At 45.1% G+C, this 26,715-nt stretch overlaps 2 protein-coding genes across 6 annotated transcripts; both read right to left on the reverse strand.

Annotated features, from left to right (window-relative positions):
- Positions 1 to 598: 598 nt before the first annotated feature.
- Positions 599 to 26,416, reverse strand: EEF1D (eukaryotic translation elongation factor 1 delta). 5 transcript variants are annotated; one of them, XM_080381134.1, is made up of 10 exons: positions 26,263 to 26,379; positions 24,459 to 24,488; positions 13,816 to 13,939; positions 11,901 to 11,972; positions 5,131 to 5,199; positions 3,837 to 3,933; positions 3,476 to 3,579; positions 2,321 to 2,569; positions 1,491 to 1,685; positions 599 to 702 (listed from the first exon to the last, which is right to left on the reverse strand). In XM_080381134.1, the coding sequence occupies exons 3-10, from the start codon at positions 13,933 to 13,935 to the stop codon at positions 664 to 666; spliced, it is 945 nt and encodes a 314-aa protein (XP_080237260.1). In that variant the 5' UTR covers positions 13,936 to 13,939; positions 24,459 to 24,488; positions 26,263 to 26,379; the 3' UTR covers positions 599 to 663. The 5 variants fall into 5 exon arrangements, with proteins under 5 accessions (XP_080237260.1, XP_080237261.1, XP_080237262.1 ...); XM_080381135.1 differs by lacking the exon at positions 24,459 to 24,488 and having other exon boundaries at positions 26,263 to 26,416; XM_080381136.1 differs by lacking the exon at positions 5,131 to 5,199 and having other exon boundaries at positions 26,263 to 26,378.
- On the reverse strand, positions 13,946 to 24,451 carry LOC308061329 (uncharacterized protein). Its single transcript, XM_080381133.1, has 2 exons — positions 20,674 to 24,451; positions 13,946 to 17,932 (listed from the first exon to the last, which is right to left on the reverse strand). The coding sequence occupies exon 2, from the start codon at positions 17,930 to 17,932 to the stop codon at positions 16,673 to 16,675; it is 1,260 nt and encodes a 419-aa protein (XP_080237259.1). The 5' UTR covers positions 20,674 to 24,451; the 3' UTR covers positions 13,946 to 16,672.
- Positions 26,417 to 26,715: the final 299 nt, after the last annotated feature.

Below are 26,715 nucleotides of genomic sequence, written 5' to 3' on the forward strand. Positions count from 1 at the left end.
CTGCTGTGGCTTCATCCAGTGCTTGCAGCACAACCCCGTAGCACTTCCCATTTGCTCTGTGTTGGCCCTGCATGACTTCAGCCTGGACCTTGGACTCTGGCACTGCGACAGACCCTGTGTCTACAGTTAGAAATGCCACCTCACCTCCCCTTTCCACAGGCCATGCTCCAGATGGCCCTGGCTCCTAACACACCAAATGATCAGCTCAAGTGACCCTGTGCAGGGTATCAAGAGCAGCAAGGGGAAGAGACAGAAGAAATTCAGTCCCAAGCCAGCAATTTCTGGATGCTTCCTGCTGATTAGTCCTGATTTGTGGGGTTTGGTTTTGGGGTTTTCTTTTTTTTGCGTGTGTGTTGGGTGTTTGGGGGGGGAAGGTGTGTGTGCGGGGTGTAGAGAATGACTGGAGTCTCTACTTTTGGGAAAGGTGACTGCAACCACCCTTAGCACAGGCTACTCATACAGGATGCTCCTCGGACCTTCTTTCCAACCCAGAAATGTAGGTCACTCCTGCCTCAAGACTGCAACAAGGAAGGGAAATACCCCAAAGTCTCACAACAAATCACTCTGGAGATGTTGCACTTGGCAGAGACAAACATCATCCAATTCGCGCTCCCAGTCTTGATCTTTATTAGTTACAGTTTCAAAGGGGATACAGTTTTACTTCTAGATCTTGTTGAAAGCAGCAATGTCAACACTCTGCACCTGAAACAAAACCAGTAAAGCTGAAGGTCACCAAGGTGTTTCCAGATATTCAAAGCAAGCACTCACATCAGGGATTTCTTCACAGCATGCACCAGCAATGCTCAAAAAGATCAAGCATGGCCCAGGTCTCAGGCCAGCTTCCCAGCTGCAGTAAGAGGACCTTTTTAATAATTCTAGAAACATCAGTCACAACAGGAAACTGCACTGTACTAGTTACTGCATAAATCTTTAGACAGTCTAGCCTATGAAGAACATACATATTAAAGAGTTTCTAGCAATGTTAAGGCTAAAGAGCAGAAGTTCCCGATTTACTCTAAATATAAGCAAAAGAGTAGCCAAAGCAAAAAAGGTAAAACCCACCATGCTCTCAACAGTAAGACTAGGAGCTCTGCTGAGCTGTGTATCACCTGGCCCAGGGCTGGAGCTCCTACTGTCATTTCCATGGAAGAAGGACAGGGACTGAAACACCTCCATCCATGAAGGTTAAACATTTGTGTCTACCCTGGTGCTGCACAGGTCAAAGTGTCAAAGCAGGGCTTATCCAAAGTAATAATCAGTGGGAGCTGGATGGGCACTAAGAGCCTCCAAAAAGGCTCTAGAAAATACTGCAAAATAGCTGCATCATCCAGCCTTAAAAAATATATTTAAATACACTATACCAGTGTCTCAGCAGGCAGACGCCATCAATTCTATCGTTTGGTTTTTTTTTTTTTAAATAAAAATTCAAGTTTGCCAAAATCTGTGGGTCAGGCATCACCCAGGATTACAGAGCTTGCTGAAAGACTTACATAGTCTTCAAACTTGGTTATCTCCTCCTCCAGGATGTCTGTTCCGACTTTGTCATCCTCCACTACACACTGGATTTGGAGCTTCTTAATGCCATAGCCTACTGGGACCAGTTTGGAGGCTCCCCACACCAACCCATCCATGTGGATGGACCGTACACACTCCTCCATCTTCGCCATGTCAGTCTCATCATCCCACTGCAAAAATATGGAGCATGAACTTTAGTTTTCCTAGAGACCACCATTAGCCCCCAAGAGGTATCCAGTGACTTAAAATTGAACACTACACCTCTCAGTACATTTCAGCTGACCCAAGCTGCCCTTTTTTGTCTATAGTTTTTACCAGAATTAGCTGATGGGTTCGCCAAGCTGTATCTGACATTGCAGCAATGCTGCATATCACGTTTTTTCAATTCCACCTGTAGGCACTGCAGATGCATGCAAGGGGGATTCTTCCTGCAGCAATGCAGCTGCTTTGGAGTGCTCACTTTAAAGTGACTTTCACAAAGGGCATCTCCATGAGCACTAGCCAGCCTGGAGTTTTTGTTCTATCATGCTAACTTGACAAAGACAGGTTTCTTCCCATCTTAAAGGGCTAGTCCTGACTAGGGGAACCTCAGATAACAGCTTATGCTTGCTACAGTGCAAGGAGCAAGGCAGCAGCGCAAAGGCTACAGATCCCAGCTGCAATATCCCACTGTGCTCTGACCCCTTGTTTGGAAATCTGCAGGTCCTATCTTCATCAGCCCTCTCAGATGTGCAAGTGATTTACAGCCTCCTTCAGCACAAGACATACAGCCTCACTCGGGAGCTTCCCCCCTGCAGTTACTCACTGGCTTCACATCCAAAAGGATAGAAGACTTGGCAATAAGACCCGGTTTCTTGGCCTTCTTCTCTGCATACTGACGCAGTCTCTCCTCCCGGACTTTGGCAGCCTCTTGGTCTTCCTCTTCATCATCACTACCAAAAAGGTCAATGTCATCATCGTCATCTTCCCCTGCAGCAGCTGGCTCAACTTTCTTTGCTGGTGAAGCAGATGGGAGCTCCACTCTCTTGGAGGGAACACTGAATGGTTCCACTTTCTTCATTGGGGTGACATGCATTCAAGTTTGCATTAAGGAAAAAGGGGAGAAGATTAACTTGAAGCTGAATGACAGCAGCACTCAAGAGAAGCTCAGGTACAGAAGTCTGCATTGCTCAAGACAGTGAACATGGCCCACACCATGTGATTTGTGTGAAGAATCAGCTATTGGCCATCAAAACAGGACACTGGACCATATGGACCTTTGAACTGGCCCAGCATGGCCATACTTCTAACCCCTAGAGCAAAAATCACCATGTAGCCAAGAGCTGATCCTCCTCCTAAGGGCTCAGGGTACTTATACCATGAGAGTCTGAGTGGGACAGCAGTTAGGAACACAACCAAGCATCTTGCCCTAGCATGAGGAGGGGCCTATGCATTCTGTACGCTTACTGCAGAGACACCAGCACCACTGGTAGCATGTCTTCCAACCTACAACCAGAATTGATCAAATTGGTGCCGTGTATACAGCTCCCACAGAGCTTTCTCTTAAATTAAATACATTCTTATGGGGATGTTTGTTAAAAAAGAAATAAGCATCACCAATTCCGCTTATCTATTATAACAAAGTGGCATTTTATCTGGTGCCTTGCTAACAAACTCACAGCACTGTGGACTACATGTTAATCACGTATATAAACTCCAAACTCCAAACAGATTTGCACCAGCTCTCCCTAGCTGAAATCTCTAACGTAGCTTCTTTGCTGGTCTTACAGCAGACTACTCCTCTCCATACATACTTTTTGGGAAAGGTGATGAGGCAGCTGCCAAAACTGCTGGAAAACCTGCAACAGACTCATCCTAATTATAAGCATCTCTCCATCTTCAGACAGCCACAAGACCTTTGAAATGACCTGACACTTTGTGACTGTGAAGCATTCAAGAACAGCACTTTGCCAAGGCTCACCTGGGTTGGAGGAACTGGTGAGGGCTGGTGGGAGGTAGATGACTTTTCCAGAGCATTCAGGCGGCTTTCCAACTTAAAGATGGCCATCTGAAGGTCTGCAACAACTGCAAGAAGGTGGTGGGGGGGAAAACAGTACAGCCTTATCTTGTAGGCTCTGAATATAAGTCAGGATAACTTGCTTCTGCTCAAAGTGGGCTTTAAAAACCACCAGTTGCCCCAGTCAGAGGGAAGCCTACAAAGCTCTGATCAAGATACTGACATGCTCACCTGGTGACAGACAAGGCCAGTAAGGGATACACCCCACAGAAGCAGGACCCCCACATCCAGTTTTGCTTTCTTTGCAGAAGATTCTCCTACTTACCACTGCGAAGGTTTTGATTTTCTACCTCCAGGTGAGAAATTCTGGACAGGAGTTCATTTTGGTCACCAACAGGCCCAGAAGAGGTTGTGCTTGCACTCTGCAACAAGGAAAACAGGAATGAAGTAAGTCGGTTCACCTACTCCCAAACTCAGTGGTTCAGTGAAGCAAAGCAGAGTCATGCCTTCAGGGAAGAAGAAAATTTGACAGCTAATCTAAGAACAAGGGTATTTTCTCTAAAGGCTTTACAAAAAGAATATAAATATAGTAGCTCTAGAATGAAGCATGAAATATATCTTGAGAAATTTCAGCTGGCAGTGATGAACAAAGGATGAAGTAATTCTTCAGTCTCAGATCACAGACTGACACTGAACACACAGTTTTGAAAATTTCACACTAAGGCCCTTAGGTGGGGCAGCAGGTCTCCTCTTACAAACAAATTGAGGCACAGAGCACAGAAGTGACCTGCCTAACATCACACAGTGAGTCACTGTGAAAGCTGGAAAGAGATCCCAGCAGTTCCATACCCCCACCTTCCCCAGTCCAGCCTTTAAGTCCTCGCAAAACAGTTTAAGCCTACTGTAACACATCCTGAGGGAGCAGTTATAGTGATCCAGCTTCAAAAGTATTTAATAGCGAAAAAGAGTGGGTTTTTTTAAGCAGGCCCTTATCTGTAAATTCAAATCAGCCAAGGGAAAGAAAATAACAGGCCTTCACACCTCAAGTGTCACTTTTAACTGAATATAACAATAGAGAAAATTATACTCATTCAGGTGCATCCTGCCTGTAATTATAATGCAGTTCTCTGTTGCAGTTGACATGCTTCTGAGATCCAAGCAGTCACTTAAGATGGAGAGGGGGACATACAGGGGTTAAGATGAAGAATATGTGGCACACGGACAGCAGGTCTGGGAGATGCCTGGCCCTGGAAGACATGTGAGCTACCCCTAGCAGGAAGGTCAAAGAGACCCGTCTCCACCCATCCAAAAAGGGGCAGGGGCCAGACATCAAAAGCGCCATGAAATCAACCTCTGATAGAGCCTTTGCAGCAGATGCAGGCTCAGGAAGGCAAGCACTGCTCTGCAGTCCCCAGACACCAAGCTGGGGGACCTAAATGCCCTGCTCTAAGTTCCTGTTATATAGGATTATATCAAAGCTACAACCATGTGCCAAAGGACATATGTTTCTCATCATAAGGAAGGAGAATCTGGTCCATCTCTCCGAGGCAGGACTGTCCTTGCCCTACAACACCCTCTCAAATCACACAACCAGCTCCATCCGTGCGCAGGTGACTTACAGTTGAGCGGCCCGACTGCCTCTTGTGACGGGCAGAAGGAGCTTCTTTGCTACGAGGAACTGTCTTCTGCTGCGAAGGGCAAAAGGTTTGGGGGACATTTGGTTCGACTTGGGAGAGAGAAAAGGATTTCACTCAAGCTGGAAGAGGCAGTTCAAGTGCAGGAAGCAGACCCACATGCAGGAAAATCAAGCAACAAGATACGGCCTCATACCAGCTACACACTGAACAAAGCCTGCAGAGAGACATTTATCTATGAACTCTGTCATCTTCTTGTTAAACATCTCAGTGCCTGCAGAAAGGGCACACGGCTGAGCGGCAGAACTAGACCGAGATGTCTAGAGCATGGTCTCAGTCATCTCCCCATCTGTAAAATCAGAGGTGCAGCAGATTCATGCATTACTGCAGCACACATCACAGGCTCAGCTCGTTCTCCGGTCATTAGAGAAAACCTGACAGATACAGAAACACATGCAAAGTCACCAAGACTCTTAACAAGTCCACAATCACCACTAGTGCACCTCTCCTAAAGTAACACAACACTGGTCTGCACTAACAACTTTGAAACCCCTGCGTGGGCTTCCATCCTCACATGCACAACTAAGAACAGAGGCTGCTAGCCACCATGGGCTCATCACACCAGGCTAGCCCTTAGCCTTACGCACCAAGAACAAACATTAAAGCTCAGATGAACTCATTGCCTGATCTCTTCCTGTCCGAGTTACACCACGAGGGCAAAGGTCTAAGTTAATTCAGTGAGAAGGGAATTCTGGCAGTAGTCATATCTATCCTCACCCCTTGAAAAAGCACTTCATGTTTTGACTTATGATCAAACACAGGAGCTGTGTCACCTGCAAGGAGATACACACCTGCTTGTTTTTTTCCCCAAAGGCAGCCTGCTGATTCAGCTAAGCAGCAAGCACCACAGATGTTTGGCAGTTTGAAGCCCTACTCGCATTTTCAGGCCAAATGCTGAAGCATTTCAGCAGGCTCTACACTTGCCCTGGTGACTGGCTATCCTGTGCACAGCTGTGGACTTTCAAGACACTGTAAGATGGCTACACCTATTCGGTGCTGCAGAACAACCCACTTCGAAACCCTGGCTTTCAGCTTTAGCAGAAGCATTTGCCACAGAACCCAGCTGTGCCTCGCACTTTTCCCTCTTAGCAATAACCTCTCAAGAATGAGAAATTAAATTGAGGCAGTACCATCTACCTTTACACTTGTCAGCTGCCATCCTGAAGCCTCACATGGAATCCATCAGCACTGCTCCTGCCTGTAGTCCCACAGGAAAAACACCTACAGCTTGGCAGGAGGCCTCCAGCCCAAGACAAACCTTCCTTGCACGTTTGTGTCATTTAGGGGAAGAGTCTGAGAAAGTCATGGCCATTGTCCCCAAAAATGCCATAGCTATGGCTTACAAAAGCAAGGTGAGAGGACTCTGTAACACTCTGCTCTGCAAGGAGCTGTTCTTGACAAGGAGAAGCATGGGAAAAAAATGGTATTTTATTATTTCAACAGAGCTTTCTTTTGAGTAGTATAAAATACTAGGATACAATCCTAGCTGTATATTGCTGTCAGTACCTGTTTGTAAAACTTTGTGTAGCACCCAGGGAATTGGGCTGCGAGGCAGAGCTCTACAATGCACAATTTTTTTTCCCCTTTTCACCCTTCCTTTGCCAGCTTACATTGAGCCTGGCAGGTAAGACAACATTAAGGTTGCTAATACAGATAATGAAGCCCAGAGAAGAGCCAGCATTCTCAGTGGGGAATTTAAGTATGCATCTCCCCATCAGTATGGAGTAGTACAGGTAGCACAGGCATGCAGGGAGCTGCAGCCCAGATATATAGATGACTCCATGAGAAGCCATCTCACCTCTGGGATTCCTCAGTTTCAAGTTGCTACTGAGGTCTCTGCAGAAATGGCAAGATTAATTATCAACCTAGCTGCACCTATGACTTACACACCCACAAAATTCATAGTTGAGTGTTGTGCACCTGGACGAACAGATTCAGCATATTACATATGCTAAGATCATCCTAAACCTGGATGCACTTGCTCATCCATGCTGTATTTTTCACACCTGTTTAAGAGGGAGGTTTAAACATGATTGGGGCTCACAGTGCTCCCAGACATGGCACAGCAAAGCATTTAATTCAACACCCTGTGGAACTCAGAAGTTATTTGTTAGTCCCGAGCAGCCTCTGGGCAGCATGAGCCTGAGCACAGCCATCTTTTCCTGGCAAGAAGAGAGGGTTGCCTGCCCCAAGCTCAAAAAAACAGGAGATTAAAGGTCTTCGTAGACTGGACCCACCATCCCTTGAGAACCCATAACTTTCACAACGCTGAACCAAGTTCCCAGTTCTGGGAGGTAGGTAAGCCTCATGGTCAGAATTTGATGAAAAGCTGCCTTTATGAGACTGTGGGTTCTCCCCTGAGGTGAGGATGTTTCAAACTTTTAGAGATGTGGTCACCAACCTAAGCAAGACACTACCTACAGTGTGTTTTTTCCTATGCACAACCAAACACTATTTCCACTTGACTCAACTGTGCCAAGAGGAAGCTCAACACAAACGTTGGTCAGTTTTATCAAGGACAGTAATGCAAAATCCCAAAGGTGGGGAGTTCCAGAACATCAGTCACTTCCTGCATATTGTCTCACAGACAGAGCTCTTAAAACCTTTATTTTTAATAAGCTTAAGCCATAGTTTTTGTACTGAACCCACATGAGCGATACACTGACCAGTGCTGCAACCTATTAAAAATATTTTGCATAGCAGCAGCACTCAGCAAGCCCAGAACCACTTAAAGACTGCATACAGATTTAATCATCCAGGCAAATTAAACCCCTAGGACTTCCTGCTTATGAAGGGTAGAATACAGAATCTAGCCTCAGCCTCAAAGGACTATCAACATCTGGCCCTCTGACGTTCTCTAAAACTTACTTTACATATCAGAGACTACCACTGACTAAAGGAGAAAAAGTTGGCAAAGGTTACCATTTCTTTTTGGATAAAGCTACGAGTGCTTTGTGAGCACCCTGATGTACCAAAGGAAGAGCTCTTGTAATTGGCCAGAGAGATTTCTATCAGCTGAAACAAATCCGCCTGGGCAACTACAGCTAAGAGCTCTTGCCTTGGTATCTCAGGCCTAACTAACAGCTGGAAAGCTGGCACTTCCCTCACTACAAGTAGTATCTGGAGGTATCAACACTCTTCCCTTAATTTGAGTTAACAAGTTATAACAGTAATTAAAAAGAACAGCATGCAGGCTTTACAAGCTCTGTAACAGATGTGATGTGTAGGTTTTCCAGTCCTCACAAAGAACTCTGCTTCATCCAAAAAATTAAACTTATTTCATGCACTTATTTTCATTTCATTGAAGAACACCCTTTTCCCTCAGGTTGCCTACCTAGAGGCTCTGGAAACATGGTAAGTTTAACCATGGTCAGATACACCAAATTGAACTGTGGGGAAATTATGCTGAACTAGAAGAGTTCCCCTGCCTAACACCGGCAAGATGGATCCTGGCTGGTTTCCTACAAAAAGTGCAACTGTTCCCTGCACATACAGACGTATTTCTGAATGTGGTCTCCAAACACTTTAGTATGACTAGGGTCTCCAAACACTTTAGCACGCTCAGAGGTTTTGTGGGAGTCTTGTTTGAAATCCACACACAGGAAACAAATACAGCAGCTCTGTAAGAGGGAGCTTGTTCTGTTATTCCCCTCTCTGACCTTCAGACACTCACGACAGCCAGCTGCTCAGTGACATCCCTGCCATTACAGCCCCCAGGGAGGGTGTAAGAAGCAAGAGTTCAGTCACCCACTCTGCTGGACTTGCTTTACGATCTCAGACACGTCAATCCTCTGTGCCTCAGGTCCCCAGCTGTAAGATTTCTCACCACCTGTGGTCTCAATGCCACAAGCCACAGTACTGCACATGTTAACAACTTTATATCTAGGAAAGCATTAGTGATCAAGCAGATGTCAACTGGAGAGACTGTTTAAAGCAGAGATGACCATGCAAAGCAGGATGAAAGGTATGTGCAAACAAATGTTTCCAGCATCAGAGCTTTGTAGCCTCCTTCAGGAGGTACAAACCATTGCCTCAACCCTTCTAATGCTCATTCACACATCTCAGAACAACACTATCCAGCTGAAGCAGATCTGAAACCAGCCTTGGCTGAATTTCACAGCAAAAGGCAGGCACTAATCTTTCATCTTCCCATCTTATGAGAGGCAACTCTTTGCTTGTTACAGCTGCAGACTCCTGACAGTAACTCTACATGTTCAGATCGAAGGAAAAACTAAATCCTGACTATAAAAACATGCTTCACTATTGCCCTGTAAATCACAGTATAAATCAGGCTTTCTGAAACACAAACCTGAAGTTTAAGCATGTTCTGAAGTCAAGCCTGCTTCATGCCATGGCTGTCCCAAGATTAATTATGATCCTTCAGAAACGCAAGCTACAAAAGCTGATGTTTCAGACTTGTTTCTCAACAGTTCAGTCTTTCTAACTGACCCACTAACACATAAGATCCAACTGCTGTTCACCGCCTCAGGTTTCAGGACAGAGGTGTGGCAACATGTGGAAAAACTGAAACTGTGAGCTCTCTGGGGTATCACATCAGGCAGGGTAAGGCATGATCAGTAAAACAGGATTACAGAACAGTAAGGAGGAGGTAACTGTTGCCATGTTCTCTGCTTATCCAAGCAACTGCATACTTTGAGAGCAGAACAGCAGCTATAGGTTAAATTACTATGGCATGCCCCTGGCAGCAATGCAGATTAGGGTGCACAATGCTTTGCCTAAAACAGTTGTGCAGTAATACAATGCTTTTCCTTCAAGACTTCACTGGAGAGTCTCAGTCTGCTTTCTGCAACACCCTGGATTCTAATTTTAAGGCCCTATGGCTCAATCCTGACCTTAAATCCTCAAGCCCACCAAGCTTTCTTCAAAGAAACAAAAATCCAGCAGATGAATTTTTTTGTATTCAGCAGTAACACCACCAAGTGCCACAGGGGTGCAAAGGACTATGTTCTCAAATTTCTGTTCCAGCTTTGGTCTAGTGCTTTGCTGGTTGTCGCAGTTGTTCCCATTACAGGACCTGGACAATCTAAATTGACATGCTTCTGACAGAAAGCACCTCTAACAGGAGTAACAGGCCAGGGCAAGAAACTCCACATCTTTGGCAAACTACAGACCATTCTGCAAGATGAGAATATGCCTTCAGGGCAGACCAGCAGCACTGCCAGGCGATCTGTATTTAGGTTTCCTGTCCCTACTCACCACATGCAGCCTCTGCTCCTGGAGGCAGCAGCAGCCTTGCCCAGCTTGAAAAGGTCTCTCCAAAGGCATTTAACACTGTGCAAAGCATTCTTCAACCCTGTTTTGGATGGAGGCTCATTTTCCCACATATTTGCCTTACTAAAGTCCAGACTAAGTCTTTGACAGGGGTTGGTAGTCTGTACTGACAGCCCAAACATTATTTCAGATCTGAACTTAAATGAGCCAGCTCAGGAAAATGTTCCCTAAGCTGTTGACTGAAATACTGATGCCAAAATAAGAAACTAACATTAGAAAAGCTTCAAGTATTTTCCTTCCCAACATGTTTCTGTTTGGTTTTAATATTACTAAGATGTCCCAACTTTCCATTGATTCCCATGCTGTATTCAAAATCACTGAATCTAAAAAAATTAATCCTTTCATCAAGTTTGCCCTGCTCTTCCTGCATCCAGTTCCAAGTTCCAGTGCAGCAATGAGTATTCTGGATCACTCACACAAGCAGCTGCAGAAGCTGCTTTTGTAGTGTCAACTTCAACAGGCACAGGGAGACCACCAAAGAGAAAGCAATTAACCAAACTCCTTCAAGTTCATCCCAACATATGGCTCTTTTCTGCTTGTTTTAAGGAGTATTAAATACTCCCCTTGAGAAAGGCTCCACTCCCTGTTACTGTACTGTTCTAAATAGAAATTGAGGGTGTTCAATACCGCAACAGGCAGTTACAAGGCCAAATCAATATAAAGGATGGATACCCTCGGATGGAAGGTATGTAGTAGCTCCACTGCAGAGGTAAGAAATCAAGACACATGGACTATATTCAGTGACTTTTCTTCACCCGTGACACCAGTCCACTTAATATAAGATCTCAGCTTCCTCTTGAAAGATTTAAGACATTTTAACAGTGCTGTTTGTACATATCAGCACAAAAACACCTCCAGAAAGGAGGTTACTGAACTTGTACAGGACGGTCCAGACTTAGGAGCTAGTAGCCAAGCTGAATTTCCTAGATGCAGCAGATGGAAGATACCATTTTTTTGCACATACCCTAACTGAAAGCAAAACAGAAAAGAGAAGGTGGCAGCACAGTGTACCCCAAGAGAGACATACACACGCCTGCTGGCAGCTCAGTGCTTCACTACACAGCAAGGTTATTTTAACAGTGACACATAACCTGTTAGATAAGACTTGTGGAACATTCCACCAGGAGAAAAAAGAAATGCACAGCATTAACCCAAATCCAGTTAGTTTTAAAAAGCACTGCAGGCTATCAAGCAGGTAAGCAGCATGCACTCTAGTAGTAACGGTGCTCTTGATGAGATGGAGCTATGCTGGTGGTACACAGCACTGCACACCTTAGTCTTCTCCTCTAACTTAAAAATAAGAAGCCACACAATCTATGAAGTGGTCACAGTGGAGTTCTGTGAGGTGCACCACAGCTAAAAATGGTTGCAGGTAGCCAGCTGGTGAGAGCTTGGGTACTCACTCCGGCCAGCGATTTCTGGATATTCTCCCTGGCTCTGGCAATGTCGCGTAGGATCGTGCTGGCCCCGTTCTCCTGCAAACAGTGCAGAAAGAGCCAAGATATTTTTTTAAAAAAATATGAAACATTGGAAACTGGTCAGGGAAGTTAAATAAAAAAAGGAGGGGGGCAAGAGCGGGGGAAGGTTCCTTCCAATGATTCAGCAAATATTGCAAAATTAGCTGCAAGAAGGATTGGTTCTAAATGAAGCAGCATGGACTACAGTCCCTGGTCACATCAGGCCACGTGTCCAGAAGATCATCCAGTCAAGAGCTTTTCAATTCTCTATTATTATCCTGAAGGGTTTGGACAGCTGCCAGCCAGGCAGAGGGTTGGAGTCACTTCAGTACTCCTTCCAGATCTATCATTAGACAGTTCTTTTTCATAGTATTACCTGTCACTGTATTCAGGCAAGAAGTGATAGCCCTAGCTGAAGTCTTCCATCCAGACAGGTATGACCCAGAATATGGCAGCACAAGGTTGTGCTTTTCCACCCCCATGCTCCTGCTGCCATGCCTCAACCTGGATTTGAAGATTCCCTTCCTAGGGCACAAATTCAGTTTCCATGATCCGTTCACTCCTTGCCTCTTCCAGACTGCAACCCCCCAAGCAAGATCTGAGATATGAAACCACCCACAGGTTCAACCCCCCATGTCAAATAAACCACAGAAGAGCAACAGCCTGGACACATTCAGATGGAAACCACTTCCAGGTTGCAGGAAGGTTCTAAGGAGCATGTATCTTTTTCCTTAGCAGGCAAGTGGTTGATAAACTGCTGCTGAATCTCCACCAGAACCTTCTTGCAGGGAGGTCTTCTTCATTGGAAGCTCCTTACGTGGCATGAAATAGCTTAACAGTTCCTCTAAGAGCACTGCAGAGATTTGCACTTTAACATCTACTTCAAGTGCTCATCTATAGCTTCTAATTTTTATGCAAGTGTCCTAGGTGCTGTGCCACCACTATGCTAGCATGGGCAGCAGGAATAGTGTGCGCCTAGAAGCTATTACCTAAGCAAAAAGCTTCCCCTTAAACACTTGCAAGACAGCCGTTTAAAACTCTTAAGCAGCTTTCTATATAACCAACCGAACGCATAAGCAGTTAACAGTTCATTACATAGCAGGAAGAAGTTACGATAGCTCTGTACCTTTAAACAGTAATAATTTCAGGCTAATATTTAAACTTGAACTACTCAGCTTGGGCATGCTGCAGCAGCACCATGCTTTGCCTCCACCTGCTTCCCCCAACTCACCAGTCCTGTGATGCAGTCTTCTGCAGGAGCACACTGAATACTTCAGGGGGGTACAAAGAGAAGACCGTAACTCCTTGTCTCTTTGGAGCCACACTGCCTCTCTTCAAACATTGTATCATACATACTCAATTATATCCCTTGCCAAGGAAGGTTTTGCTGCTCCAGAACAGCAGCAAAACAGCATCTTCCCTGGCTGAATGGGGACAGGTCAGTTCTCTGCATAGCGTATCACCCAGCTTAGTCATCAGAACTGCAGCTCCTGGGGCTTACAGATCAAACTGTGCCCCTATTAGATCACAGATAGCATCTGTGCCCCACCATAGCAGCCTGAAAAGATTAAGAGTAACTGGGGCAACCTGTAACTGCTTTGCCTGCTGTTACAAAGGCATCTGATCTCCCAGTACACTGGTTGTGTGGCAGAAATTCTTCACAGACCACAGAAGATTGCCTTTCAAAAGACATTAGGGGGTAGGCTTAGAGAGCTCCAAAGACTTACACTTGGAAAAAGCAGCACCAACAGTGGAAATTATTCAGATGTGCACATCTAGGTGGATTGTGTCCTTCTGCCTGCTCTGTATTAGCTCTTAAAGCTCCAGCACTCTACTAAACCCATACGAGAACAAGTGTTACCTGCTGGTGTGAAGAGCTGCTAACTGGCCCGTTCATCTGCTCATAGAATCTTCTCTCAGCATCATCATACTTGTACTTCTCAAACCAGATCTTCTCATGCATGAAGTAGTCAACTGCCATTTTTCTACAGAAAGGAAAAGAAACCACAAAAATGAGTTCCTAGAAGTACTTAAGGTTAACAGCTTGCAATGAGCTTGTCAGAAGAGAGCTTTCTTCCCCCATAGAGCTGTGCCTGCAGCTCTCTGCTTGGCCATTTCCCCTCCAGTGGAAAGCTTTAAGTGAACAGGATCCTATTAAGAAAGCAGGGCAGCCTAATTACCCACCTGTCTGCCTGGCCTGACCTGCATTTAGCAACAGGACACCAAGTGGGGACAGAATGAATTAGCTGATCTGTACCTTCTTCCACAAAAGCGCTTTCAGCGCAGGATTTTCTAGATCATGCTAGACACGTGGGAATCTGCTGCTAAGAAAGATGTCTTGTACATGAGAAACAAAAAGGAAATAATGCTTTTAATTCTTAAGACACCTGGTGACTATGAAACCAAAGATTGAAGAATACACAGCTCCAAGCATCACGTGCCACACTGCAGTGTGCCAACAAGAGAGCACTCTGTACGTGACAGGCAACTCCTGACACTAGCTCACAAAAATTAAAACACATTTCAGTCTTCCTTGAAAATAATTCAACTGCATTGACAGCAACTGTTGGCTGTCTTAGACTAGTACATGTCTCTAACAGGTCACACCATGTTTCATTAGGGTGCACTACTGAATCTTCCTGTAAAGAACAACCCAGCACACCACCTGACACTGACAGCAACTGGCCTCCAGAGTCCAGACATATACACAATTTACAACAGTACCACAGGTAACCCACATGTGCTGCCCTTCTGGAAGCTGCTGCAAATGTTTGGAAATTAAAATAATCAGGAATGCAACATTTGCAAGGGATATGCACATGCCACTACATGGAGGAACAGCAGAAAGCATCCTAAAACTGCTGTGAAATAGTGTTATTTTTTCTTCAGTGCAGCAGCTTCCACAGGTTAATTTCTTAACTTGAAAGCAAATGACTGAGCCCTTGCAACAGTAAGAGAAGATGTGCCCTTATTTCAAACCAGGGGACAGCCACAAAGCCAACATCAGCTGGAGAAGGTGAGAACAGGGACAGAGCACCACAATGAAACCACACCATTACCAGGTTCCACCACACAATGCAGACAGCAACTAAAAGCAACCTGCAAACCCGTCAGCTCAACCCCCCCCAGCTCTCCAGTACTTCCACAAAAGCCAACAGATGAGTCTTGTAAAACAAGCACCCTTCTCATCTACTCATTCAGAAGAGGCCAGAGGCCACCATACCACACAGCTCCTCTACACAGAAGCCATTCTCATCAGCACTCAAACCTCCAAGACCCCGCTTGACCTGCCAACCAGTACTATTAACAAAGAACCCTGGTTACACACAAACATGCCATCTATTTTACAACACATGCACTTCCCTGGGGAAGGGTGAAAGGCATGACCAAACATCTAGTTCTGTCCAAGTAAAGAGAAAATTATCCCAAACAGGACAGGATGAAATGCACATATGCTCTAAAGCTTGTCTCTAATCCCCTGTATCACTGATGTAAAGATCTTTAGACCTTTACAACAAGTGCTAAAAAAACCTCAGTGATCGGAAGTGTCAGAAATAAGACCTAATGCTCCAAAATCCTTCCCCCCCCCCCCCCCAAAAAAAAAACATCAGTCTCTACCTTAGCACTGCAAAATAACTTCTAAGCACTGTCCTCCAGACAGGATCCCAGGGCAGTACAGACCTCCATGCAGCAGACTTCGGGGTTCATCCAGTCATACGCAAAAGCATATATTTAACACAGAAAGCATTATCTCATACCGCACCTCATTCAGGACTTTAAAAGGAAGTCTTTAAATGTTTCTGGCTTCAAACTGATTTATAACTGCAAGCTACAACTACAAAAATAATCTACAATTTGAGAATGAACTCTTCCTACCCAGCTACTTATATGCACATCAAACAAGCTGTAATCCAGCCAGCCCTGTCCCAAAATTAACAGCAGCTTCCAGGCAGAATAGTCTAATAACCTTCCCCCCTCCAGTGAAGCAAATATAGCACATGCGCCCACCAGACCAATGCCCTAAATTGTAATTCGTCATCATCCCCAAGCCTTCTTTGCAAGGTGGAATTTGGTAGTGATGCTCAAAGGTAGTCACTGCCTGTGTGAAGCCCAATGACTAGCCTATGTGCTGTGCAGGAGAACTGGGGATAACTGCTTTTCTGAAGGACCTGTGGCATTTTAACAGAAATACACAGCAAACAGCCATCAATTTTACTTCTCAAATTCAAAGATGAAACACCACACCTTCTGCTGTCTCAGCAGGCCTGTTTAAATCTCATGACTACTCTCTCCGACTTCTCACTTTTATGACCTTTTGTAGGTAATAGGAATACCAAGAGGGCCACAGCCCTGAGTTCCCCCACATACAAAGAGGGAATCAAACCTTAGCTCACTTACCAGCCCTGACTTTAAATGCTTAGCTTCTGGCACCACACAAATACTACCCTTTAGCCACCAACATTCATCAGGAGAAAGGGGTTCCTGGAAGGAGTCCTGTGTCTTCGTGTTTGTGTGTCCCGCCCCGTGCGGCCCGGCCCGCCCCCCCCCCCCCCCCCCCAGTTACCCTGCCCACAAACAGGCTCTCTGGCTCAGGAGCAGCATCTCCCTACAGCAACATGCATGCTCGGTCCTGCAAATACAGAAGACACATGCAAATTCTTTCAGCTCAGTCCTGACCCAGCAGTTTTGCATGTGTGTTACCCCAGAATAAACTTCTCCTACTTCGTTTCTGGTGCAGGTACGCTTGAAGCATAAGCAGCTGGCTGGGAGGGAGTTACTACTGCAGATTCCTGCATCCCCGTACTCTCTCCTGTTCTTGACGTTTTCAGAGCCTCGGCTGCATAGTATCGTGTCTCAGCACTGTCATATGCCAGCTTATTAAGCCACACAGTTTCGCTGCCCTCATGCAGAAAAAAGCAGGTAGGTGAAGGTTGCTCAGCATCACTGGAAAGCAGAGAGTTGGTGGTGGTCTCCAGATGTTTCACGCCTGTTTCCTTTCCAGCGCTGTCGTTCCTGTCCTCATGGTGGTTCTTCAATGCTCCGGGGCATCCACGCTGCTGCTGTTTGACTTTGCCTGACGGATGACCATCAAACATGTTCTCGTAGAAGCTCTTCTCAGCATCATCATAGAGAGGTTTCTCTAACCACACCTCTGACATGAGCGCCTGCAAGCTGGAAATCTGTGGCTTACCATTTACCGTCTGGTGTACAGAACCAGGCAAACTGGTAACAGAGGAAGCAGCAGAAGCAGCAACGACATCTGGAGCCAAGCTTGGTGTAGCAGGTGTAGGCAGGGCTGTAACATAACCCTCATCCGGCGTTCTCAGCCCAACATTGCCAGCATTTGACCACACAGACGGGATGGTTAGGACATTTGGAGGAACAAAGAACTGAGATTTTTCAATAAACACCTCCTCAGCCTTATCAAAGTCAAACTTGTTGACCCAGACATCCTGAACAACATGGTGACATGCAGACAGACTACCATGGGAGCAGGACAGGACTGCTGAAAGCATCCTTGGCTTAGGAATGTCTTGGACAGCTTTTGACCTGGCCACTAAAGGGGACTGCTCAGCAGTTAGTTCAGGTTCTGGTGCTTCCTGGTTCTGACAATCCACTAGCCTTTTCCTGTACATGTTCTCAGCGCGATCATAGAAAGGCTTGTCAAACCACACATTGTCAGCTAACAACCCAGTCAGAATAGAGTCTAACTTGGAGGCCACGTTTTTGGGTTTTGGAGAACGCTTCCGTTTCCTTTGCTTCTTTCCATTCCTTGCTCTCTTCAGGTCTCCCTTGAATTCGCTTTCAACTGAGTCATCATTGCAGACTCCATTTACAGCCTCTACCTCCTGGCATTCCTCTGGGGCTGCAGCAGCTAGCATCGCTTCTCTTTCGTAATGCAGTCTCTCTGCTTCATCATATTTGTGCTTGTCTACCCACACTTTTTCTACTGGGCAGGGAGGCTTCCTTGTCCTCATCTTCCAAAGAGTGGCAGCATTAAAAGATAAGCACAACAATGAAGTAGTTGCAAGAAAACTAAATAAAGCAAGGGCATGCATCAGACTTTAGTAATTTCTTACTACAAGAGTGTCAAAAGCTATCATACCATTATTATTCATGTCAAAGAGCCTAAGCATTTTTATTCAATTTTTCCTTTGTTACCAATTTTAATTCAAAGATTAAACTGCCTAAACACGTCCAGTTTCTGAAGTCAAAACAACATTCCTCCTAAAATACTTCTGCTGTTCTGACAAGTATTCTGTATGTTACTATTTAAATATAAAGGCACTGGCTGAAAGCACTTTAAATTTCACTTTTGAAGACAACTGGCAGAAAAAACCTACAAGGCTTTGTTCAAATCCCTGGTAATGTATACAATATTCTTCCATGTTAGTAGGTAAGTCCTTAATTACTTGTTAGGTATTCTCAACTAGGTATGGTTTTGGGAAGACAGGCTAAAGAAAGATGCCCCAATTTTTCAGTATCTTTAGAGGTCATTGCTTACACCTATCTGTGTTCTGCTACCAGAAGTCAGCAGAGGGAGCTGACTGAAAAACTATGACTCAAGTTTTGGTTTAAAACCCCAGTTACTTGCAAATTAAAACTAATGAATCACTGAAGATCTCACAAATAGCTTAGTTTACCAAAAAGATCTACTGAAATGAAAACCATTACATCTACTCTGTGTTTTCCTTAGTCATACTTTACCACAGAACAAAATAATCCTAGTACATGTAGACTTATTTTAATTGGTACAGGAAATACCTTTCCAAGTACAGAATTTACTGCACTGCTCAAACATCTAACGAGTAGGTAACTCACTGCCAAACACTACAAAGTCAGATCCTTAGAGTTAAAAAAAAAGCCCAAAACGAAGTATCTGTAAGCCAGGTCTCTGTTTAGCTACTGGCAGTTGCATGTTTTATAGGTACAAATTTATCTGTGACAGGTTGCCAAATAAAACACATACAGCTGAAGTATCCTCCAGACTTCAGTCAACGATTTGCAGTTCAAACAGTTCCTGGAACAATTTACAAGCCTCAAATCTGGGGGCTTGACAGACCAGTAAAAACAAACCTATTACAACTAAACACTTTTGCCTTTTTAAACTTTCAATTTTAATTTCTATAGTTTAAAATATTAATGTCATAACGTATTTCAATTATAACAACTACTAGGGAAAGCAAAGACAGATCTTTTTCTTACTGAATTGTGAGAATGCTCCTCCAATAGCTGCTGAAAACACTGTGATACAGCTAAAAACATGTAAAAATATCTAAATTGAAACTTACTTTGAAGTCTTTATTTTACTTTACACTATTCTCTTGCATTGTACACCAGTTAATAGAGAAAAAACCCACTTCTTACTACAGACAACTAGAAACAAACCAGCACTTTCAATAAACATTATCCTACTTGTTACCATCAACATCAAAAACACCCGCACTGGAAGCACATGCATTGCATGGTAGGAGCAATGCTATGAGCAAGCGGTAATGCAGGTTTGCAAGTCAGGATAAGCTCTGCTACTACAGCTTCCACAGTACTATCATCAAGCAGTGAAAAATGACATCACATACATCATGCAAACAGAAAACATGCCTCCAAAGAGCCTACACATGTTATTTTCAAGTACAAGGATACACTCCTGCTGTTAAAAAAAAACCAACATTGAGGCAGCCCTATACTCCTGATCATCTCAACTGCTGGACAAATAATTTTAGATATTTTTATATTTAAGTAGGAAACAGCATCCCCCTTAAAAAATAATCTTTACAGGAGATGCCAATTTCAATGGGATTCTTGGAGGGTAGCATCAAGAGGAGGCAACGTCTGCTAGAGCAGTATCTGTATTTCAGTCATTCAGCAGACTGGAAAAGGATTAAATGATGCAAATAAAAAAAATGTTGTGCACAAAGGCCCCGCTTTGCAGTGCACACATTCTAGAACAGCAGCCATCCGGATCTAGTGGAGTAACCTGCCAGCACAAAATCTAGGGGAAAAATAAAATGCACAACTGAAACTACATAGGCAGGATAGTAAGTCTGAATCTGTAGGTTACTTAGGTTGGTTAAGGACTCCTAAACAGAACATCAGATTTCTCCGTTTGCCTGACATGCTCTGCTTGGCTCTACATTCACATTTGAGTTATCCCAAGAAAAAATCATAGCCTTCAAAGAGATCCTTCACTGAGAATACTTCATTAACCCAACACAGGTGTTGTATTCAGAGGTTATAACAAAGTATTTCAGGAAGAATCTCTAGTGGGTGTAATGAGAAACCCAGACATGACTCAATATAGCTTTAAATACTTAATTTGCATTACACAGCCATTAACATTTCATACAGAAAGAGTATGACCATCTGACAAAAATAAAACTAATAACTGGAGTTTAGTATTTTTAATTATAGGTGATTTTGCTCAAGTCCTTAAGCAAACAGCTTCAAGCTATTGGAGTTGCAGCCCCCACATCACTCATCTCAAGGGTGAGGTGGATTATTGAGTACTCCAATTACCAAGTGTCTCTCAAAGAACTGTCTCAAATCAAAATGAGACACAGCTGACGTTAATAAACAAATCTGTAAAGGTACACTTATTTCCAGTAGAAATCAGAGAACTCTACAATAATCTGTCTAGTGAGAAGTATCAGATCCATGCCTATATTCCCTTGATCTTCCAGAAAGTGCAAAACCCACATGACAACTAGAGAGTACTTACTTTTTTAGCTCCTATGACAGCATTAAGAAAAAAGATAAAATTAGAGAAAGTTTCAAGTTGTAGAGATGCAGCAGCTAGTCACCAAGGACATAGAATGACAAGAGCTGAATGTATTATCATGTAGTTAATTCCCCCTCAAATACATTTAATGAAACTTACAGCTGGTTAACTCTCCAAAACTACATTATCTTCATGAACCAACACCACAGACAACCAGTTACTTTTAATTTTAAATAACAAGCAATAAAAATTAAGCATTCAAAAGGATCCACCCCATCACAACAGGGAATCAAACAGAGAAGATCCCAACCTGCCATATCAACACTGTCAGCTGGTGCTCAGGTCCCCCAGTTTCAGGTAACTAAACACCAACAGCAAATACTTTTAAATAATTCTGAAAATATAACAATTACAATGTCAAATAATGAATTCACATGACTATAGTTATTTCTACAAGAAGTCAGCAATCTGTAGAACATTGCATAAAATAAGGCAGAAATAAAACACTAACACCAGTACTCAGCCTACCAATTTTTCAGAAAAAGCATCAATACAACATGTGAAAGCTTGCAGAAGAATTTAACTTACACAGAGGCTACACCTACAAAAGCCCAATAAGACAGCTTCCTGTGTCATCAATTTAACATTACACCTAAGAGGGCTATTTCTGCAAGGAAGTAACACAAACCTCCAAGCCAAAGTGACCACAAATGTTCCCCATCAAATCTGGCTCACAGGAACTCAAGTGTTGTTTTTACAATTATTATTACCAGGGAAAATCTTAAAGGGAATTTACCAAGTGTTAATATCATTTTCCAAACACAAGTCCAAGACACTTGCAGCACCTACTTGTTTCCACAATGAGCCAAACCTTATAATAAAGACCAGATTTTTGAGGAAGTTTAGAAACAAGCAAAAATTGAAAATAAAAAAAGACATTTCTACTCGGTGTCCGTTAAGTTTTCCCAGAAGAACATGGGAAGAAACATATATGAAGCTTTTAACCACACAAACCATCATCTGAGCTGGTGCAGACAGCCTCATGACAGGTGAGAGCTGCAGACCATTAATACCACAGCACTACCAGTTCTCCCAGCGTACAAATTTACTCCAGACAAGACACAAGCTCACACTCCTCCTTCAGCCAAGTCTGCTAAATCACAGTACGACAAGCAAAGGGAGTACACCTAATGTCACCAAGTCTGGAGGGAGAAATTCACCTCTTCAGAGGTTCTGGGAGAAATTTAAACTGACTCACACTGCTCACAGTCCAGTCTGGAGCAGCTAAGATTTACCACCACACCAAACCAACATCTGTGCAATTGTTTCAGTGCTTCAACTCCTCAAAGTTTTACAATTGAAAGAACACACTGTAGTTTTATGAACACTCTCCACTGGCAAAAAACGCAGCACAGAAACTAGAGGTGCACTCTGCACTTAAAGCAAAGTAATGCAACATGAACCCTTGGGTCTCCCGCTCAAACCACTCGAGACCACATTCATCCACGACCTAATAACACTTCTCAGAAGTGAAGCAGGTTTTCATTTTAATGAGCTTTTTTTAGCACAAAGATAAATTAATGCTTTGAGACAGAGGCAGCAAACTTTATAAAAGCTCTTACTGCACACTCCAGAGATTGGCTCCTGTGTACCCAGGACAATTTTGCTTTTCCAGTGATAGTGCAGATAATTTATCAGGGGTTTTACAAAGCATGAAACCACTGAAAAGGCAAATGATATTATTAATCTTTATTGATGCCAAATAATAAAATACTCCCAAGTAGCAAAAAAAAAATCATCACAGGTCAGTGATTAGGCCTCCACAGACCGCTAAAAAAGGCTTTAAAAAACCTGAAAGGATTTTGAATCAATAGCTACAGCTTCAGAACTTTGTGCTTGGTGTTGTCTTGTCACCATGTCCTAGGTATTTCAAGCCAGAACAAAGCTGTGGTGTACTTCCAGCACTGCAGGGAAATGCGTAATGTTAAAAATAGGCAATGAAACGGTCTCTGTTGTTGTTCTGTAAATCCAAAATAAGCTTTGGACTTCAGCTATTTGGCTGCATTATCCCTTTAAGCCTAGCAACTTTTTAGAAAGTCAGTAAAACAAAAGCATACATCACCATAATGCTGTAGCCAAAAAAAGAAAGTTAAGTCAACTCCATTTATTGGTTTAATGAAAGCCACTCTTTTTCTATCCATGAGAAAGTTACATTTCTCCTGAACTGAGGGGGCCTACAAAATAAAGGGGTGGGTGCAGTCAGGTTGTAAGTATGTCTGTCACAGCTTCACAGAGACCTAAATTCCATCAAGCCCTGCACAATTTCTTGCACTGGAACTGAACTGCGATTTTAATCTCACATGCCAGGCCGACCAGTCAGCTCCCAACAAGGCACAGCAAGTCAGGTAACACCACAGTTTGAAATCAGCTCTCCCAGAAATAATTTAAGTTTGATGTGACAAAATATTTCTGATAGCCTTGAAGAGTCTCTTTAGATGAGCAAGAGCAGCAGATGTCATCTGTCACTGATCTCTGGAGGGATGTGACAGCTTTCTGCAAGCTGTAACAAAGAGGGCAAGACAACAGTCACAGTTCAACTGCCTTCTACAGAAAAGACATAAAAAATGGGCATCAGGTGGCACCAAGGGACATGGGATGATGTACACATAAGGCAGCTTGCTGTGGTTTCACCCCAAAACCACCCCACAGATGCAGCCCCAAAGGCTACGCAGGAAAAGTCCTGATTTCTGTAAATCCAAGCAGCAATCAAGCCAACACCAGTTGCTCATCCCCCAGCCCAGCACTGACAAGTTCTAACTACAGGAGATTCTATCCCAACCCTCCATCTGCATATCTGCTTACATGCCCTGGCACAGCTGATTCCGACAGGGCCAACATGGTTATATATTTAGTGCTCTTGTGCTATCACATGTCACACCCTCTCCATTAGAAACTCCTGAATACTCATCCCAGCAGCAGTCAAAAAAATATAAATACCAAAAAACCTAGAAATGGCCCATTTGAAGTCAGAGAGAGCAGACAGAGGAGCACCAGTTTGTTCCTTTCTACAGCCTCAGACCCGCACCTGGGCTACATCACACTAGACATCCATACTGCCTGTGAAACGCTTCTCCTCTTCTTAAAACTGCTACTACCGCAGTCCTGCACAAAAGCAAGAGCCATTTCAGCTACGCATTCAGGCACCAGTTAAGACACAGCTGCTTCATACCTACAAGCTCTACAGCAAAGGAAAGACAAGCATCATCCCTGCACTGCCTCCTGCTTTTTATTTTTGGCGATTCAGAGTTAAAAGCAACAAGACTTGTTTCACACCAGAGGGTCTGATGGCTTCTTGCAACTGAAAGGAGCTAATCCACCCCTTCCTCAACACTGGCACTGAGTCAATACAAGCAGCTAAAGCAAAAGAAAATATTAATGCTTCTGTAGTATTGCTCTTCTAGTTTCGTTCCCTAAATTGGCTCTCCCCCAACTCACGAGCAGCAGAAACAGCGGTCCAATGCAGCAGCACAGGGTCAGGAGACGAGCTGCTATCACCTTTGCTATAATATAAAGCTCCACGCTAGCCTTTAGCCAGGGAAACAAGCAGCACCCTCAATCTCGATCACCTAAATATGCAACTCTGCTCCAAGCAACAATGCTGCCGAGTACAAATGAAGAGATAATCAAGGACATGAGAAATCACCAGCAGGGAAAGACAGGACAGAAATCACCATCACAAGAAAAAGCAAAGTAGCTTAGATGAAGAGAGAAAAAAAAAGGCATACCTGGCAAGGTCAGGGAGAAAGAGGGCACACCTAGAAAAAGAGGAAAGAATTACAGCTATACCGCCAAATTTATTTTCTCCTCCACACTGAGCATGACAGGATTGTGAACATCAGATTACAATGAATTCCAAAACTTCAATGATCTAGACTTGAAAAAACAAATCCATATTGATTTCAGTGAACACCAGCAGGGAAGTAGGAATGATAAGACTGTAGCAGCCTCAGCAACTTCAGCTGCTGCTGTAATCCTTCACAACCCCTGAGAGAGCACATCAGCAGCCTTTACACAACGACTCCTCCCATTCCCCAAATACAGTTTTGAAATAGATACCTCCTGACCGAGCTGTCATTGAAAGAAAAAGGAAAAGCAGAAAGAGCAGAACGGGCTGCTGGAGGCACCACCAAGGTTACAGAGGGGCTGGGAACACCAGCACACAGAGGGGGAAAGGCGAGATAAGCAGGGTCCAGGTGTACCAAGAGAGCAAAGACAGGTCAATGGAGGAGACCAGACATTACAGGGCTCCCAGCTCCAGAACAAGTTTGGAGAAGCAGCTAAGAGTGCAGGGCCATGGGCTGGATCATGCCACTGCTTCAGTTACAGAGGGCTGTCAGTTGCTCTGTGCCAGGACAGTGCAGCAGTTCTAATTTCCCTTTGCAGCAGGTGACTCAACAAGAAACCATTGCCAAGATGAGTAACAGGGAGAAGAGCAGACCCCCATGGTGCCCAGAGCTACAGGAACAGGGGGCTCCTCTTAACTCCCCTCCCTACTAAGGCAGAAACCACCCTAATCCCCTCCAAGCTTGAAGAGGCGAGGCTTCATGCAGCAGGGATATCCCAACACCAGCACCCCAACAGAGAGAGAACCCACTCCCCATAATCCGTGGAAAGGTACAAAGATTTACGGAGACCTCCAGCATCAGCCCTTACACCAGTAATTAGGTGCTCCTGCAACGACCTCCCTAGAGCCTGCGAAAGAGAAGCAACCCCACAGAGAGGGGAGAACCCTACAACACCCTTCCCTGGGCCCAAGAGAAGAAAAGGGATCTCCCAAATAAGGCATCCCCCACATCCTCCTTTCTTGGGGTGTGAGGGGAGAAGAGACCCCACAGGGAATGGAGAGGAGGGGGGGGACTCCCACATCCCCCTTCCCAGACCCATTAAGAGGAAACCGATTTAAGAGATTGTGGGGAGCATGGGAGGGATGTCACACCACTAATCCCCAAGACCTTGAGCGGGTACAAGTAACCCCAAAGACCAAAAGCATCCAAAGCCCCCTCCCTCAGGACTCAGGGTGCCATGGGACCCTACAGATAATGGGGGGGATCCACCCCCACTACTCAGGCTATGAAAAAGGGACCACACAGGCAATGGAGGAACCCCACAACCTCCCTCCCTGACCGTAACAGGGGAAGTAACGACGTATAGCGACAGACCGCCAGAACTCCCCGTTCCCGCCATTGCGAGGGAGCCACACGTTCTCCTTCCACAGCCCGTGAGCAGGAAGGGACCTCAGGGGGGACAGGAGAATTGCCCCTTCCTGAGGGCTGTGAGCGAATGGACCCCACGGATCGCGGGAAGCCCCCACAAGCCGTCCTCCTGGCCCCCGAGCAGGAAAGGGCCCCGCAGATCACGAGGGGCTCCCACAATCTCCCACCCCGGGACTGTGAGAGGAGCAAGGCATCTCCTAGAGTCCCCCGAAACTCCCACTAGCGAAGCTCACGGAGGAAGGGGGGGTGGTGGGGCTGAAGGGCCCCAGAGAGCGGGGAGGCTGCCCGGCGGGCCGGTGAGGGGGGCTGCACTCACCGGCAGCGCTGGGCCCCGGGCAGGCCTCAGACGGCACCGCTCCGCTCGGCCTCCACCAGGCAAAGGGATACGGCTTAGCGCGCGCGGGGGGTTGTGGGGGCGGCGCGGACCACGAGCGGCGGGGACGGGGGGGGCAGAAGGGGTGTGCGAGGGGAGACAACGCGCCGCACTCACCGCGCGGACCTCCTTCCCCCCCTTCCTTTTCCCCACGGTAGAACAGCCGGGCGGGGCGGGGAAAGCAGCGCTGGGGGAAGAGGTGAAGCGTGCGCCCCCCGTCTTTGTAGAGTGGTACAACTCAGAGGCAGCGGCGGGGCTGCGGGGAAGAGTCCAACAGGGCAAGGAGAAGGGGGAGCGGCGCAACCTAATCGCTATGGAGGGGGACGCATGCGCGTTGCGCGCCGCCCCGCCCTACCGGCCGGCTCGGGACCGGAGCGGAGACAAAGGCGCCGCGCC

This window comes from Falco punctatus, assembly GCF_963210335.1.
Source record: "Falco punctatus genome assembly, chromosome: 3".
NCBI lineage: Eukaryota > Metazoa > Chordata > Aves > Falconiformes > Falconidae > Falco > Falco punctatus.

Bases quoted from the DNA above. Each gene is read 5' to 3' on its own strand.
- EEF1D (XM_080381135.1), bottom strand. From the start codon at position 13,935: ATGGCAGTTGACTACTTCATGCATGAGAAGATCTGGTTTGAGAAGTAC. The intron at 5,200-11,900 runs GTGAGTACCCAA...TGCCCTTCGCAG, and splicing joins TCCAGAAATCGCTGGCCGGA to CAGAAGACAGTTCCTCGTAG. The intron at 703-1,490 runs GTAAGTCTTTCA...GTTTTGTTTCAG, and splicing joins TAACCAAGTTTGAAGACTAT to GTGCAGAGTGTTGACATTGC.
- LOC308061329 (XM_080381133.1), bottom strand. From the start codon at position 17,932: ATGAGGACAAGGAAGCCTCCCTGCCCAGTAGAAAAAGTGTGGGTAGAC.